This window comes from Bombus pyrosoma, linkage group LG15 (assembly GCF_014825855.1).
Source record: "Bombus pyrosoma isolate SC7728 linkage group LG15, ASM1482585v1, whole genome shotgun sequence".
NCBI lineage: Eukaryota > Metazoa > Arthropoda > Insecta > Hymenoptera > Apidae > Bombus > Bombus pyrosoma.
This window is the reverse complement of record NC_057784.1, coordinates 8,601,310-8,620,642: the sequence shown is the minus strand read 5'-3', so window position 1 is coordinate 8,620,642 and position 19,333 is coordinate 8,601,310. Positions and strand designations below refer to the sequence as shown.

Sequence of the window (19,333 nt, the reverse complement as noted above, 5' to 3'; positions counted from 1 at the left end):
CATTCTAGAGAAATTAACTCTCGGAGTACAAATCACGCAGTACGCTGACTGATTCGGAAAAGAGAAATTGAAATAAAAAATCGCGTACGCGGATAACGACTTTCTCGTATTCTTCGCAATCTCAAGAAATTTCCTAAGAGTAGAAGATCGTAATTCGGCTAGAAATGTCTCAAAGAATTCAGAAGGATCGAGGTTACAGAAAATTTGGAAGAAAATACATTTTATATAATCAATTTTTTGGTTCCTCCATGTAAATTTTTAATTCGCTTGAACATTGGAAAAAGTTTCGTTGGAAAACGGTGATTTCGTAGAAATAGTGATATAGCGCCACCATTTCTGGCAAGAAATAGGAGTAGAATGCAGTGGAAGAAGTATGTGATCCTCGGTAATAGCCAAACGGCTCTCGCAGCTGCCTGAAAAACTTTCGACGCCAAGGTGAGTCTCTCCTTTCGGGTTTTCTCCGTCTCTATATCCTTGTATTTTTCGTACACTCCGTATCCTTTCTCGTCTGTTTCTCTATTGATTTCCATCCCCTGTATCCTGCTCTTATTCGCCGGCTTAAAATATTGCTTTTTCTCTCGTCACACATTCTAAGAAATCCCATTGAAAATACCACGTTGAAGTATTTTGCTGATATCGTTATCAAATACAAAATTCTTGATCAAGTTACAAATTCGTAATTCATAAACTTTCCCGCAATATATCTTACACCCAGATACTTAGTTCCCTATTTTTATGTAATTTTTTCTATTCTTTCGTTTCGTATTCGTACATATGAGACATAATTTTTCTCAACCACGAAGCAACCGCTTCAAACCAAACGCGATCACACAAACTACGACTTTCTTGTTCTTCCATTCTCGTCTCTCACTCGCCGAGTTCACGAAACATTCTCAAACACCAAGAGAAGTTACTTTAATGATCAGAATGGCCAACAACATCGATGCAACACCATATCAGCCCCCAATTTCAGCAGGAAATAGCAACAAGTTTTTTTCGCGCGCCATTCCACGCCAGACTCGAGGAACGAACCGAAGTTTCCTGGTGGATTCGTTGTTCTCTCTCGATCTTGCCTGGACACCGGGTCTCTGCCCCTCATCCCTTCTGCTGTCCCATTGTTTCTCTTCCTCCCGAAGGCTTAACGGCTCTTTTATCGTCGGGTCTTTCTTCGGTCGCGCGCGCTACGGGTGCAACCGTTATAAAAGCTGCAGGCTTGCAATGTAAGAAACGCGCGATCTCAGCGCGTTCTCCGAACGGGAACAATGGAAAATGGAGCCATCCAACAATCCACGCGCCACCCCGTCCCTCCGTGCTGCGACATTTCCCTTCTCTTGTATTTCTATAGATGGTTCCCGCAGATTCTTCCTTCTGATTATTGTAAACATTCTACGAACGGTTGTCGTCGCGCACCCGCCATTGTGTCGCCGCGAGACACAGCCGGAAAATTGAGAAGCGGGATCAGATCGGTGGCGATTTTTTAATGGTGGAATTCCTCGTAATTTTTAACTCTGCTCGAATCTTTTTCTTTTTTTATCTCTGCAGTACCATCAACGTTTGGTTTCATACCTGTGATTTTTCCTATTTTATTCCTCTTATTTGACTTCATTGTCGTCGATTACGGCGTCTCGGTGTTATCGGAGGAATAATTTTCCTTTCTTTCGTTGATTCTGGTTTCCTGCGCGACTCTTTGAAGGAAAATGAAAGGAGTGATCAAGATGCTGATTTCGCTGATTTCCTCTAGTTATCGCTGTTTCCTGGTTGTTACGGGAATTTGGGAATAGAGGATATTAAAGGTGGGAAATTTAGGGGCGTTCTTAAGGTGAGTTTTCAACATCGTTCGCGGAAGAAAGCGAATGGGCTTGTTAGAATACTTTCACGGTATTGTGTACATTTATAAAATGAAATATTCTAACGATAAGAGATATTAATTTAATACGATAGTTTGAGAAATATTGATTTAACAGGATATATGCTAAGGAATATTGGCCAAATATTTAACAAATATTAATTCAGTAAAATATTCGAAGAAATATTGCTGCTTCGATTACTAGTTACGACGACACTTAAATAAAAGATGTCCAGTGTCCTAACAATATTCAGAATTCGTTAAAAACGTTCCAGAATTCATTAAATACTACAATTTTCGTTTCTTGCGTGCGTTAATATTAAACTATTTATTAGAAAACATCAATTATGAAGCTGCAAGGAATAGGAGATGAATAAAATAAATAATTCAGAAATGAAGTCTAAACGCCAAAGAGCAAAGGCAAACGCTTTTGCCACAAGCCAAACGAGAAACGAAATTCAGCTTTTTGCCCATCGATTTCCACAGCGAAGGGAGGAAAGCGAAGCGAAGCAAAGGAGAGAGCAAACGAAAAGAAACCGTGGAATCTAAGGAAAAGACGGCCACATAAATAAGTCGGTAAGACAGCACGGAGAGACGGGAAACGCTTCCGGATGTAATTCTCCAAATAGGTTCCGGTTTCGGTTCCACTCGACCGAGCGTGACCAGGCACGCGCATCGTCCAGCTCGCGGCCCGGCGAATTCACGACATTTTTGCGGTTCACAGAGCTAGAAAATGGTCGCATAGGCCATACTGTTTCCACTTCTTCGTTGCTGGTGTCCGCGAAGAATAATTTCCATTGACAAAACCACCAGACTCTATTAAAGATCCATGCTAAATTACTTCAGCTTCTTCGTTTCTACTTTTTTCCGTTCATCCCGCGAAGAATCTCTCAGAAATTTCACCAACTCTCGGGATCTTCTCATTTCGCAATTTTCCGTGTCCAGATTGAAGTGGTTTTATGCGTGAATAGATATCGAGAAGATTACGCTAACATAATCCAGCAAAAACCGATGGTGAATTGATCGAAGAAAGCAATCGGTTCCATCTCGTTGCAACTTCAATTTCCCAACGCTCGAAATAGAAGAGCGAGGTAGATATAAAGAGAGAGAAAAAGAGAGAGAGAGAGAGACTGATAGGATTCAGAAATGTCATATACGCGTCGTTCTAGTAGGGAATATCATTCATTGTCTCCGTTACCTTTTCTCCCTTCTCTAAGGAGTTCAAAGAGCTAAAAACCTCTCAAACGCGAAAAAACTCATCGCGGTAATAAGTCGTCGTTGCGTTGAAAGAATACGTTCATGCAGCAGCAGAGTCTCGCTAGCCTTTGTGAGAAACCTTTCTAAAATGCTCGACGCGAATGAAATTAAAAACCATGTAAAGAGGGAACGTCCCCGTGGACGTAGACGTGTTTAAAAAAGAATCTGCAAAGGAAATCTCCGGTGGCTCTTTTCCGACGATAAAAACATCCACTTGATTCGAAATTGTCTCTTCTTATGAAAATTCTCCAAACGTTGGAAACATTTGCGGAACAATTCGTGGCTGGTTTCGAGGGAACCGATATGTGGGTCGTTTAAGGAATTACATATGCAACTGCCTCTCTTTAAATTTCCCTTTTCTACAGAGATCGTTTCAGATATCAGCATCATCTCCTCTTACATCCTTGGTTATTTCGGAAAGATTCTCTTCTTTGAACTGAAAAATTTGCATGCATATTTTTCGTGTGATTTTTACTCTGTTTCAAATATCGCGTATCTTTTTTGAAGATTTTAGATTTATCGAAGATTAGGTTATTTATCGAAGATCAAAGTGAAAGGAAACACAAAAAGAGAAGGAGAAGAGGAGGAAAGCAAAGGAAAGAAGCGGCCTACAATTTTAATTCAACATTTTAAATGACAAAAAGGAGCGTGAATTCCATTCCGTTCAATGTAAAAGTCTCCGATACCATTTATGATCCAGCAGAATCGATCGAATTCACCTGGAACAATGAAATCGTTCGGAAACGAGGAACGGAAGGACACCTGGCGCAAAAATCGAAAACGCTCGTCCGACTAGCGATACTACGCGCTCGCTATAGTCGAATTACCGTCGCGTTCCCGTTCCTCTTCGATGAACCAACGAGAGTAAAAAAAAAAAAAAGAAACGTTTCTCCCCGATACCGGAAAAAGAGAATTAATATGAAAACCGCAGGGGGTGCCGCAAAACGGCCTGACCATGCTCGTTCGCAATAATCGACTCTGGTACGAGCGTTGCTCCTCTCAATTCCCGCGAATGAATTCAATCGAATTCGGCCGATTGACGTTCCCCGGTTCGACCGGCTTCTACGAATTTCCGCGCCAGCAATTGTGTCGTGCCAAATTTCGAAATGATGATCGTTTATTTCACCGTGACCTGCGGAATGCGAATCTTCCTCGGGGCCGAAGCTTTTTCTGAATTTTTTCAGAGGATCAGAGCGTGTTTCTCTATGCAAATTCGTATTTTCATAGGCACGCATAAAGGATTCAATTTTTTGCTCGAAATGTAGAACCCATCGCGACCATTTCAAAATCGACGAACTTGAAATTCGATGAAGACATCTTATTGCCTTTTTAAAGGAAACCAAAGTTGGCAATCGAGAATAAGCTGCAAGAATTTATTTGCTTTTTTAAATGTCGAATATAGGCATAACGATGAAATAAGTTAATGAACTAATTAGCGAATACGCTGATCGTCCATAATTGGTTTCTAATGATCATAACTCGGTAATTCAGGTTTAATAGCCATGAGTGGTTTATTGCTACTCTGATTCAATAAATTACACCATTAATCGCGTAATAATCGTAGCTAATTTCTTGCTAATTGAGATGTGATTCCGTATTACACCGATACATATTCAACGTGACATCTATCTACATTTTTCCTCTTTTCTTTTTTCTACGCTGTATATAGAAAAAAAAGCATGGGACTGAAAACTCTTTGAATCTCTTGTTTTTTTAAAGAAATACCAACCTGTGCCTGACACGATACATTCCACTACTACTTGCACCGCGGCTTCTCCTTTTTCCTTCTCTTATCGATAAACATTTCTCTTCTTCTGTTGTCGTGCGCATCATATTTTCTTGTTACAATTTCTGATACCTATTTCCCCCAGAACATAGTCAAGATACACCGTCATTCAAAGGAGAAAACTTTCTCTTCGTAAAGCAATCGAGAAATGTTTCTTCTTCAAAGAAACTCTCCACGACAAAACAAGTACATACGATGTTGTAAGAATTGAGAGGCGGAGAAGATTCGACGTAGCAAGATCAAAATGAAGTCACACGTAACATACAGTGACTTACGAAAGCGTTAGAACACTTAATATCCCACGAGATTTATCGATATAATCGACAATCGACTGATCGAATACTCTTGCGATCTCTAGGAAATATTATGTGCGTTTAAACGCCTCGTGATTTCCATAGAATTTTTTGTCGAACTTTATCAATATAATTATGACAGTCGAATGCTGATGAACTTTCGAAATGCTCCGTAACAACGTACATAATATTTCACATACGTATTGTTGAGAATTTTGATCTTTGAAGCCGAAATAATGTTATTGGAACACAAAATTTACACTTTTAATTGATGTTTAAATAATTATACATTTATTTAATGGACGATCTCTGTTATATTTATCGATACATATCTGCACGTGTCTCAGCACTTTCTTCTATAGCCGACTGTTAACCGACGACTCTTCCAGATGCTTCTAACGACTGGACAGTTTACATCCATCTGTTTTTGAGACGCCGCGCATACACATACTCCCACACACTGATACTCGCATACAGGTATTCTTACTGCGCGTTTAACTTAGTCCAGCACAGAAAATTATACATATTTCAATACGTATAAATCGTAAAAGTGTTCGAATACGTTGCGATTCTGTGTGCGCGATTCCAACAGAAATATGTATATCCCAAGGCAACGATACCACCGTGTAACATATTATCATTTAACGAAAACTAGCATGAACTCTCCGCCATCGGAAACAACCAGCCATCCTCGATGACACGCAAAATTTCGCTCGCAACACGGTGAGAAATGGAGGCTCGAAATGGAACACGGGGGGTAGTTTCGCTCTCCATGATAACGCTTGTTGTGTAACGAATCAGCTTAGGAAACACGCTGGATAATGAATGGATAATTCGCTTTAATTGAGTTCCGACACTGGTTGAATCATACGCAAACCGGTGACCGTTAATTAATTACGAAACACGCCTCTCTTTAAACCGTCGACCAACTAATGGACCCGTTCGCAAAATTAGAAAAATTCAAAATACAACGTTCACCATGTCATCGAAATACAACGGTGCAAAAGTATTAATTAGTCAACCGTCTGTAATTCGGATAACGTAAAAAAGCGTTTAGTGCTTCGTTCAAGAAATATTCGTTCAATTGGTGACGATCGAATCGCTTCGACGAGCGAACAATATTTCTTGAACGTTGTATTTTTGACTTTGCAATTCGTCAACCATCGACATCTGACTCTATCCTTTTTTTACTCTTTTTTCTTCAGTTTGCCTTTCTTCTTCGAAAAGAGTACATTTTTAATCCAACCTTAAGAGAAACGAAACACAGTCGACAGAAGCATTTTCCGGTAAAACTTGGAGAAGGTTCCGGTTTAAACAGGTTCCCGTTTCTCTAGCGCGTCGCCCATGAGTCGACGGAACAAATAGAAACGAACGTCGACGTCGTCTTTGCTCAACACTTCTGGTCGAATCGGAATCGTGGAACACCGAAGGCATCCGCAAAACGCGTGACGGTAAACAAGCGAGCAGATTTCGGAGAGAATCGCGTCGATCCTTAATTCGGAGCGACATATTGAAACATGGAGGAGAGAATAAGATGGGTTTTACGTTAAAGTCGAATCGTACACTGACTCGATTTAATAGAAGGGAAAAAAGAGGCAACTCGCTTCGCTTCGTTATGTTGATAATTAGCGAGGGAGTTGCTAGAGCTTTAATTGGACTCGTTCCCAGTTCTGTTTTTTCCTACAATTGCCCAAAGAGATGAACTTACCGTAGTTAGTACTTGGAAGAGATCTGTGGATACCGTGGAAGAGTTGCGATAGTACGAATAAAGAAGGAATAAAGAAAAATTAATATATTTGATATGGGTGATTGCGTATGAAATTAATTGGATTAAACTGTATGCAATTATTCGTAGAAATTAAAAAGTAATTATAGAAAGAACGAATAGAAAGAACGAGGCAGATCGTCGTAGGAAATTTATATTTTGTAAAGATATACAGTCCCTGTAGTATAAATATCTGTAAAAAGGAATACGGTATGGAAGTCTCATTAGCGTAATGAGCACTGCCTTTGCTCGCTAGAAAATTAGCTGGCATCTGAGTTATGGCGTTTCGAATTTCTAAATTGTTTCTTACTTATGTAGCCTGTCCTCGTTTTCGCTCTTGGGACGTGTCAAGCGAACAACGAAAACGTTATCATCACTTTTATCGATTAATCTTCTGCGTGGAAAAAATTCGAATTTCCGCTTTCAAAAATGAAAAAGCGTCATTCATCGATCAATCCTCTCCACGGAAAATTCGAATTTCACCCTTCAGAAAGTACAAACACATCGTTCATTGATTACCACTTGCCACAAAAAAGTTCAAATTTCCTTCTACAGCAGCTAGAAAATTTCCCGTCGATGAAATCTCTTTTCCAGAAAATTTAAATTGGCACCTTCTGAAATTGGAAAACGCTATTCGTGTCGGTCAACCCTCTCTGTGAAAAAATTCGAATACCCGTTCTCCAAAATTGAAAATTCCTTCTATAAAAAAAGAAAAAGAAACACCCTTGCTCCCATTTCTCTTATAAAATGTTCTCAGTTGCACGAATGCGGTAGATCGACGATAATGCACTCTCTAATAAGTTTTAAGCCACGATAGAATATCTACACACCTGCTTTTCCCCCTCGAAAGTATTTAACACCCTATATACGAAGGGGTTGTAAGCTTGCCTACAAATTCGCGTCTCTTCGCCTCCTGTTATCGGCCTAGCGACCAGATCGGATTGCGTGTTTCTGCACGTACTACGCGACCGAATGGCGACAAATCAAGATCAGATGTGGAAAGGGGGTTGCTCGGGGTACTTGGAAACCAGTCATCCTACGAAACCGAACGTCGAGCAAGCGATCGGTATATACCAAACAAAACGTAAGAAGGACGAGACTCGAGCGCACGGAAGCTTCTTAGGCGTCGCAAGCCATCGTCGTGAACGAGTGCAGCGATTTACCATTTTCAAAATATACGCCGCAGGAGGGTAGTTTTAGAAACGTGTATGCGAAACCAGGGAACGTTACCAGAATTCATACAGGCCATGATAGATGGACTCGACTGGCATAGGAAACGCGAAGCTTCCTCGCGTTGAGTTTTTGCAAATTCCGCGGAATTCTCGCTCTTGGAGAGGGGTGGGGAAGCTGTTTACTCTCTCGAGGGTTGTTCTACCGTGGAACATAAAAAAAATTGTCACGTAGACTTATTCTCTCTTTTTCTGTTTTCCTTTCTTTGTCTTGTAGAAATGTTCGCTTTGATTTCCATCGAATTGTTTGCGAACGACGTTTTCGAAAAAGCGTCACGTACATCTGTCTCTCGTCTTCTACGTACTCCGTTAGAATGAATTTTCGCGAAACGATCGTATCGCGAACAGAGTGGAACGAAATGTAGAGGGAAAATTGGTTTGTGCTATTCGTGACTTCCGATACGCAACGTCGCCTTTTATAGCGACATTTAAGCTGTTAAAATTTGAATTCGATCGATAAATTTATCGAGGCGTTAGAAATTTTGGTGAGATCAATCGAATTGTTCTTTCGTTTCGGAAGAAACCCTTACGGTACTTCGATAAAATATTCGAGAGAAATTAACTTTCCTGATCTAGAATTGTAGAGGCAATATTTTTTCCATAATCAAAGGACAATCGTATAGTTGTGATTTTTTCGTTTCGTCCTAGTAAGAAATCATTCACAGAACGAAACGTGCTCCTTGGTAGAAAAGAGGTAGAGGGATGTTTACGAATCGATTGGTGATAGAAAGGAGAATCGGTTCCTTTTCGACGCACGCGACTGGCATTCGTTTCTTAAAACGAGCCGTGATATACACGTGTCTATCGATAAGCAACCTAGTTCGTTCGCACGACTGTACTAGAAAAAGAACCTCTGATACCAGAACTTCGTTGAAGATCGTGACACCCCGGACACCTCGTTTGCTCAGTTCGAGTAAACTAGCTCTCTTTTCAGTTGACGAAGCTCCGGCAAATTGTTCCACTTAGAAGAAGCAAGAGAATTTTACCGAAATTCTTTCGTCGATCCTTTTCTTCTGAAATAAAATCTTTGCTTGTGTACCTTGTGTCGAGATACTACCAAGTATTGGAATAATTCATAGATACAACGTATCGGGAAACTCGCGTTAAATCAGAAAGAATGGAACGCGCCCTTCTGTTGTAAGACAACAAAAAAATATAATTAAAACGTAACCTAATTGCGACACGAGTTCCATTAATGGATAACAATTTCCAATAATATCGAATTCTTTAACAAAATGTCTGTTAGACAAGGAAACGTTCTCCCGTAAATTACGTTTTCCCTCAACGATCCTAAAATTTCAAAGCAAACCAGAAAAAACGAAATGGGGTGGCAATTCCTTCACTTCGATCGGTATAAAGTCATACACGACTGGTGTAACAAACTAATTGACTTCTTCGTTAGTCTGCAGTTTGCCTTCTTCCTCTTCTGCTCGCGGCCACGACTCTACTAGCCGAGGTGAACAATTTGCGAGCGATGAATAAAGAAACGAGTAAAATCCGCGATCGCTTCTCCCTCTATTACAATGAAAACCTCGTCCTTGCCCTGAGGAGGGCCCGTAACGAGCTCCGATTCCGGACTAGTAACGCAGTAAAGGAAACACCCCGGTACCATCGTCGACGATACTACCCCTTCTCTTCTATCTTTCGTCGTACAATACCTCGATCGAGTCTCGTTATCGGCCTATTTCTCGTTCGTTACATTCCGTTGGTTTGTGTGCGGCTTGCGATCATCCCTCCACCTAATTCTCGTATTTTATATCCGCTTTGTTTCACCTTTTCACATTTTCGGATTAGTTTTCGATGATCTTACAGTGCTACTACTTCTGTACTGCTAAACTTCTTTGCTTCGAAACTACCTTACTAATTCATGTAATTTTGGATGGAGTTCCTTTCGAGAATATATTATATCTTCTGGTATCTATTTATAAAAAATCAAAAATTTGTATCATGGGAATGGATCGCATGTACTCTTCGATCTTTAGCCCCTTGCGCGTCACCGTGATTCGATTAAAATGAGCGCGAAATGGCTACAGAGACGGATAGAAAAACGGTACATCGTTGGTTAATTTCTAGAAATGTTTGATTCTAGAAATGATGATTCTAGAAATGCTTGATTCTAGAAATGATGATTCTAGAAATGCTTGATTCTAGAAATGATGATTCTAGAAATGCTTGATTGCTTCGAGTCAACATTTATCGACGCTTTACTATCACTAACATTATTTACTGCTCTTCGTGCAGTGCGTGGAAGCGACTGTGAAGTAAACAGCAAGTAGAATAAAACGATTGCTGATCAGATAATAATCCTATACACGATCTCGTAAAAGTTATCGTAGAGTAACCACTAAGTAGTACAGGGCAATCAATGGTGGGACAGTAATCCTACATGAAACCTATATAGAAGTAACTGTGGAGTAACCAGCAAGTAGTTGCAGAGTATCACAGAACAGACACTAACGCTGGGTCCTGTATAAAATCTACGATGAACGTAAAATAACAAGCAAGTAGTACAGGACTATGGTATGAACGATCAAGTAGAACAAGACGACAACTGGTCAGACAACACGGCTGTACACATACCCTGGAAGCTGTTGTAGAGAAACAAGCTAGTAAAATAGGATGATCTCTGGTCAGACTACTGCTATAAACGAACCGAAAGACACGCGGTATATTGTTGAGCGTGTTGATGAAGATGGAAATGGAATTGTTGGAAGATCATTGAGATTAGATCAGACATCAGGATATCGGACAGAGAATAATCCTAAATTCCCAGTGGAGCAATGCTAGGGAAAGAAGGACACTGGCGGGGTACGACGGTATTATGTTTGCATACTGCATCGGAAAGGCGCATTCTCCTTGGATGCAGCTTGCACCCGTCTTGAATATTCATGCGAGTCTCGTAACCGATGGAAATGTCAATGCGCGAGACAAGCTTCGTACGAGGAACGTCAGGGAAAGAAAAATAGAAGAACACAACAGAAACGATGTAATTGCGTTTTATATATTTATTTATCTTTTTCTCTAGAAATTTACTATTCAAAAGAGAGGTATTCCACGGTCGATTCTACAGCGTCGCGTAGAAATCACGGTAAGAGGCGATGAAATCTAGACGAATTAGCGGATCTCGCTTCAAGAATCTCTGGCCACTTCGTTTTGTCGATGCGGCTAGTAATTATCAGAGAGGCTTCTAATTTGTACAGTTTTTACCCTTAATCAGCGTCCGGGTTGTACAGAGGCTCGTTAATTAACGAAACCCGGTCGCAAGGTTCGGCTTGAACGTGAGCCTCGACCTGGAAACATCATATCTCTAGGCAAACCAAGGGGTAGGTGATTAATCAACGCGTCGCTGACTTAATATAGTCATCCGCGGACTATCCTTCGAACGTTCTACCACGGGGAAACGAAGGAACGGGGTAGAATATGCAAATCTGGTCCTCGATGAATCATCGAGCGACCGAGTAGTCTGAGCGATAAAACTCGAGCCTCGAAAGGAGCTCGTCTTTCGTTCGTACAGACCGATAAGGGTGAGAGGGTTGAAAGGGGGATGGGAACGAAGGAATTCCGGACACGTACAACGGGTACGGAGCACGAAGGGTTTACAAAACGGTCGGAAGATGAAAGAATCGCTAAAAGGAGACATCGTTCGACCCGTTGAAAACGAAATAAAACCCGCTCCGAGTCAGTTTTCTCTGCCCACTCTTACGTTCCTCTCTCGTTCTTCTTCGTCCGTGTTTCCCGTGAAACCAGCAAGCAGGATCGAATGTCCGAGGCCAACGTGCCTCTGGGAATCCTTGCTCGTTTCCTAGTGCGTCGAACGACTTCTTCCGAGGGAGAACAGCAAAAGCAGATAGATGACGAACCGACCGTTGAAACACGAGAGAGTGGAACAATCGGAAAAAGGGGGTGGAAGTCGATGAGGTCTTCGAACTGCGCGAATACCAACCTACCACTTTCCACCCCTCGTTCTTCGTTTCTGCATCCTTCGTGCTCCGATTTCAAAGCGAAGGAGCAACGAAGACGGAAAAGAAAGAAGAGAGGCGCGGATAGAAAGAAGACAGATAAAGGAAGAGAAATCAAAAAGGAAACAATGTATCGTCGACGAAGGCGCATCCTGAATACCCTATGGCTCCCAGCAAATCTTTCGCCTGGTCTACTTTCGCGTTCGTGACCGCGCCATCGTTTGATCCTAGACGACTCGAAAAGACGGTAGAATAGACCTTCCGCTTGTGGACACTCGAGTCTCTGAATCGAGTACACGAACCTAGCAATCAATGTATCTCGCTTGCCGGATGATTATTACTAGGCCACGTCCGCTAACAGATTTTCTCCTTCTCCTTGCCAGATCTCCGATATCGTCGAGCTGGTCATTAACCCCGGTGCTCCAGTTTCGCGGTTTCCGCTAGAGAAACCGCACTGCCTACCGAGTTCTGACCTTTGTTAGGAGAAGTACAACCCTTCCTGTGTAGGTTATGCCGGAATCTTAGGAGCTCTGTTTGCGGTATGGAGAAGGATAGATGCGAAATGGGGATCCCTAATCACAAGGTATTAAAGTCTTGATGTTTTCGAATTGAGTTGAGGTTGTAAGTATTTCGTATCACTTTTGTAGCGTGAATTTGTGACGATATAATTGGCACTATTAATCTTCATTTATAGTACGTATGATTCTAGTATTATCCGGCTTTTAATCTTTTATTTTATTTTCAATCGTTCCATACAATTTTCACTATCTGCCACATCATTTTTCGCTACAAACTAAAATAATTCGAGCCTTGATTTTGTCGTAGGAAAAAATAAAATTTTCCTCTCCAATTTTCTTCTCCGTTAACATTTCTGCATCGCCATATATCTCCGATATATTAGCTCGATTTCTACTTGCCACGATCTATTTTCAGTTAATAATCTATAACCAGAGATCGACGATTTATAAGCACTGGGATTGTTCAAAGTTCACGCGCTAAGACGATTAATTCGTTGTCGGCGTTTCGACCGCAGAGCTCTCGTTGCGCGGCTCGTTAAACGATGTAACCGACGAGCGGATAATTCGATCAAGTAATTCAGAATAATTGGCTGAGCAGTGGCGCGAGCCAACTTTGGCCTGTTCGCGACAAATGCAGTAATAAGAAAGCTTGGACCCGGGGCCAACGGTCGGATGCAATTAGCAGCTTCGAATTGACGTCGTTAGATTAAGAAATTTCGTTTACTGTCGTCTCTGCAGACGATTGTCGAAATGGAGAACAATGAAGAATAATTCGTCAGCAGACGTTTTCGACAAAATCGAATGAATTGTTCCATGATCCTTTGTTCACTGTGTTGAATTCTCACAGATTTATGAGGGGAATTTTTATTAAGGATATAAATTAAAATTTATTTTGTAGAATTTTATTATTTCATAATACTAATTGATTGGATGAATAGGGATTTAGGATGAATTGGAATGAAAAATATTTCACTTTTGAAATATACCGTACATAGATAGATTAGAAAAATCTGCTCTCTTTATGAGCAGTACATAGCGATTTGTATTTCTGTGTTCGGAAATAAATGAATATCATTTCTGGCCAAATAGCGAACACCGAATGGCAAAGTTAATGGTCGTGGGTACGCTATTTATGACTTTGCATTTGCAACGCGTCCACGTCGTTTATTGCGTTTTTACGGGTAAAGCAAACATCGTCTGTAAAATCTCCCGTAGATCTTTTACTTAAACGTTCCACATTGTCCCGTCAATTGTTACCAAGAAATCCTATTTAACTGGACATAGTGTCAAAAATCTCAAATCAACCACGCTCGATACGAAAGAAATTTCAAAAAATTTCGCATCAAAGTTCAATCAATTTCACCGATATAATTCAGCGTGACTTTCATGAAAGGGAAAGAAAAAGAAAAGAGAGGTATCATATCCATCAAAATGAGTGCCTATGAAAGAATGCTTTTATTTTATAACCAGAAAACCGTGACCCGTTCGAAGCAATCCTTTCGAAGGATCCACGAAGAGGTTGCACAATCGGCGAATTAGATTCTCCGTTCCACACGGCTCGAGACGGTTCGTTTTCGAGCGTGACGGCGAAGGAGAAAACGGGGAAATTGAATTAGAACAGCGGGGATCTCGGGCGAGACGCGCGCCTCGCGCAGCCACGTTGAATTAAGAATTTACTCGGGAAGTTTCCCCTTAAACAACCGGGCCAGCCTTCCGTTCGCGCTGAGGAACGTTGCATCGCTTCTCCCCGAAAACGAAATAAGAGTATCGCGTGCACAGCTCCGTTTCTACGTTCTACGTTCATCTTCCATTCTTTCTTCCTTCCTTTCTTTCTTTTGTTCGCAAGAACGACAACAAGAAATTGGAAAAACCACGAGGAAGAAAGGAGAGAGTTGTAAATAAAGGAAGAGACAACGGGGACAACGCGCAACCGCAATTACCAGATTAAAGTCAAAGTGCTCTATCTAAAGTTTATGCTTTCCTTTGGAGTGAACGTCGAACGAATCGGAGCATCGACGGTGTATGCATAGATAAGGCAGAGGAGGGAACAATTTCTTCATTGAGAGAAGTTCGAGGAAAGCAAAAAACACGTCGATTTATTTAATATCGTCACCTTTCACATTCTAACAACCTGACCTGGGTTAAGGAAGTGATGGAATAGAAACAAAGACTGGCACGATTAGCAGATTGAAATTAACGAAATGTTATATACGTATTATCTATATTGTAAAGTAGTCTGTTTATATATTGTGATAATTCGTTAATCAGGAAGTTAGCGTTGATCAAATAAATTCACAACCACGAAAACTTTCAAACACGATGCCAAAAATATTCAATTATCTTTATAAAGTCATTTGCACAAAAATGTCACGTAAGGGTGAAACGACACGAGAAGAAAAATGTGAAGAATCTCTGGAAGCTACAAAAGATATGGTTCACATTGTTCCATATCGATCTCATAAAATCGAACTTTAAACATACCGTAAACGATTCTCGATCCCGGTCGTCATTCTCGAAAGAAACGTCGAGTCATCCATTCTCCATAAAAATGACGCGAAGAGAAATCGCGGTTCGGTCGCGAGAAATATTATTTACATTCCATCGAGTAAGCAAGCGACGGGACTGAATTTCAATATCGAACTTCCGCGAGACGAGTGTTTGGAAACTCGTCTGCATGTAGAAAGAGTCTCGAGAATCGGCGTATGTGTACATTCCGGCGCGTGTTCGTCGCGATTTGTCTAGGTACGTATCCAGTCTCGTTCTCGAGACTCGAATCAGTCGACTGGAAAAGCCATGGATCGAATAGGATCCGATTCAGAAAATTCTGCAAACCAACTGCTGGCTAGAGAATCCCGTTAAAACCAGAGAAATCCGATGAAAATGTACAAAAAATTCGGTCAACATTCGAGATGCCTAAAGATAGGGTGTATTAAAAGCGAATTGAAGGAAATATTCGAGGGATTTTTCCAGATTGCAAAGGGACAATAAAAGAGATTGGACTATAAATGTCTGTTGAATAGAATGTGTTCCTTGAAAGGCAAAATTGCTATGTTAAGAAAAGCTAAAGAATTAGACTAAGAGACGAAGAATAAAAGCAAAAGTTAATCGAAGAATTTTAAATACCACCGGTTAGATAATGTTACCGTTATTGGCATTAATTGTTCCAAGGAGCACAAACTCGAAATCCTAGTAAGGTCTTGGAAGAGCGGACAAAAGTCACAGTAACGATGCAATTGCTGGCAGACTGTAGAGCCACGTTAAACTACCCCCATTTTGGGGAAGGATCGCGAGTAATCCTTGCTCTTTGCTGCATCAGCAGATTCTGCTTGCGGAACGATGGGGTCGAACCAAATCTGTAAACGCAACTTCGAGAATCGGCGTTGCTTCTTCCAGACGGGGATCAACTTCGAAGCGAGGGTTATTTACCCCCTTTGATGATGCATAGTTTTTAACTTTCCTCTTTCAACTTGCTTAAATTGAACTTTCCTTACAGGGACCATCGAGAATCATTGTCAAATCCATTGCATGTATATTTCGTTTAGAATTCGTCACTGACTGGTCTCGTTAAAATCTCGTCGATGCTCGAATGGTTTTGCAACCCCCAAGAAACTTACCCCCCACTATCAGCAGCAACTGGAACAGGGCACGTCGCACTTTCCCGCACTTCCGTCGAACGTCTTTATCCATTCTGGGGATCCTGGTAGCGCTCGTAGATCCTCGAACGACGATCATTGGCAATGTGGATGTTCTCCGCGACTTCCGTTCTCCGTTATTGCAACGTGGCGAACAATGTCAAGGGACGCGAGCCGCGCGGGCAAATGTCATCGGGCCCACTCGACTCTGACTCCGTGGTTTCTGTTTCCGCAAACAGTTGGCTACGTTACTGTCAGAAATCTGAAGAAATCCGTGCACAAAAATACACCGCGACACTGAGGGGCGCGCGCTCTCTCGGACGTTCTCGCCACTCACACGCCACGCGGACGCGACAGTTCCTGACTTGCAACTGACGAGGGATGCTGCACGAAGAGTTTGCGCCAGCCTCGCGCCCGCGCACAGAATCCTTACTCCCCTGCGCTCCTGGCACCCTAGGTCACTTAGTCACCCTTCCTCGCTGCCTCTTCTCGCTTCCACTATTCCAGCAACGAAGATTGAAAAGAGAAGCAAGATAGTTTCTCTTTTCGGTTTCTTCCTTCTTCTTCTATCTTTGCGCCACCGTTCACCCCGCTGTACGCTATCCGCCTCTTCGTCGCCCTCGATATCAACACGCTCTCACCCTCCGCACGCTCTCTGTGGCCACCCCTCTTTCTGCGCTCTTCCACAGTTGTTTCTTTCTACCATTGAATTTTCGACGATTCTATCTCGTTTTACCTGTGTTCCGTTACCGTGGACCTGTAGGAGAGAGGGCAGTTCGTCTCTTTTCGGTTCGTTTTCACCCCTTCTTTTCCGCCGCTTCTTAGTTAGTCCTACCTTTCTGTCTTCGTCCCCTTCAGGCTGGCGCGCATCCTTTCGCTGGCTGTATCTCAAACACTAAAGAGATTCTTAGGAAATTGAATTGAATCCCAACCCCCCGAGCTACCCTCCTCCGCTTGTTATTTCTCTTCTTGTCCTACCGCTTCCAGACGCTTGTCCCTCTCGTTGTTCGGGCTCTGTCTGTCGGTTGTTTCAACCCTTCCCCCCTCCACGTTTATTCGTTCTCCTCTTCGACGATCCGTCTTCGTCTCCTTTGCTCGTTCGTCACGTGACTCAAACTCTCTCGTCTTTGGATATCCTTTCTCTTTAACCGACCATCGTCACCTTCGCGCCATGGCTTCCACGGCGACTGATTGTCTCGCCGTTAAGCGGCAATTTATATGTTAACAGGGCCGATTCGGTCGAGAGTCATGCATACGTTTAAGAAAAGGGGTTGGCAATATAGAGGATGGGGAGGAAGGTCGCGTGACGACGTTCCAGGCACGACGATTCGCTCGTTAGTCGAGCCGACGATCGGCCCGTTCCACTGATAGCGATCTACCCCCATGCTTCCTCGCACCCCTAAAGGTTATCGGCTACATGGAAATTCGAGCAAACTCCAAGGAGTACAAATAGTTCGACGAAAGGGGCTGAAGAGATTCGAGCGAGGTCAGAGATTTTACGATGGATTTCTTAAATCAAGGACATATCCCTAGTGTTTTACTGTTCGAAGATATCGAGGATTATTTATTACGGACAATAAGAGAATTTTAAACTCTTGATCATGGTGCTAAGTGTTTAATCGATGCTGATCTATTAAGAGCAATTCATATACAATGTTTCTTTCTGTTCATTTATTTTATTGAATTCTCTATTTTTGTTCTTTTTTTACATATATATATATTGGATTTGTAAATTTTAAAAGGTTGTTAAATATTCCTTTTCGTCACTGCAATCCTACAACGTAATAAAAGTTTGAAGAAATTTTTATGCACAACTTTTATAGGAGTTTCATGTGTAAAGACATTTCACTTCATTTTCGGATGGGACGCTCTATTCTTTGAAACGAATTTTACGGTTTCGTAGGAGCAAGAGTGTTTCTCATCTAGCTCTTGACTTTATCTTCGTAAAATAAGACGTTCATCGGTCGCGACGATCTCAGGCTAAGCATATTACTCGAGGGAAATAAAACTACGATGCGAAGTCGTGAAACGTGACCGTGAATTTCATTCGTGTCAAACGTCATCGATGTAGAAGATTGTGGCACGCACACGAGTACAGGAAGTTAAATTACAGGTGCACAGGGCGTGTTAACCGTGTAGTCAGCATGGCGGGACACGTTCGTGGATCAAAGCTGAATCGACGCGTGCAGGCCAAATAGACGAGGCATTAGCGCGTCTTCACTGTTGAAATCGCACCTTGACACGCGTCCTTCCATTCACAGCGTTCTGGATTACAACCTGCGACATATGATCTTATTGAAGACCTCTCGAGAAAGTTTCTGTATCTTGCAGTGTATTTCTCTTGGACAATTTTATGGAAAGTAGATCTTTGCATTCTGAAATTTCGACAAATTATTACGCGTTTCTCAACGCTATAGCATTTCCGAAACTTTCGCCCATCATTTCCCTGCCTGGTCCTTAAATCAAAAGTTAAACTCAAGCTGCGAACAATCTTTCTTGATACTTTCCAAGAAATCGATCTCAACCATGTGATTACCGTTCGCATAACGAGACTTTGATCGTCAGCGAAAAAACGTGACACAGAGGATGGTTTTTGATCCATGTGAGCGGGTGGTGGGCGAATAAAAACCGTGAATCCGTGCGGAAGTAGAGGCACACGAATTGGCCCAACGTCAACCGCGAAGCAGGTATTTTCACTTGAAAAGCGGACGGGTCGAGTGAAAATAACGACGGCGAACAGAGTCGTAAAAAGTTGGGGGAGATTAGCCCGTCGTGGAATTAATACTCAAAGCTCGATTCGAGCGGCATTCGCCGATTATAAGTGTAATTCAACCGAACATTGCACCTGCTCTCTTGCTCTTTCACTCTCCTCCCCTTTCTCTTTCTGCTCCACTGGTTCTCGATTCTAGCTACTTCTGGAAACAACCTGCTATCGAACTAATTAACTTGTCGTTGACGTATAAAGGGAAATTTTGGAAACATTTTTTTTTTCACGAGAAAGTTGGAAGAAGGATTGTCGATGAATATGGAATATTATCATTAGGTAAA

At 41.9% G+C, this 19,333-nt stretch overlaps 1 protein-coding gene across 1 annotated transcript in view; it reads right to left on the bottom strand.

Moving 5' to 3' along the window:
- The window catches only part of LOC122575833, a 131,186-nt gene extending 114,528 nt beyond the window's left edge, over positions 1 to 16,658 (bottom strand). Inside the window, exon 1 of the mRNA XM_043745298.1 lies at positions 16,268 to 16,658. Coding sequence (XP_043601233.1) covers positions 16,268 to 16,385 — 118 coding nt within the window. The 5' untranslated portion in view covers positions 16,386 to 16,658. The remainder of the gene's footprint in view (positions 1 to 16,267) is intronic.
- Positions 16,659 to 19,333: the final 2,675 nt, after the last annotated feature.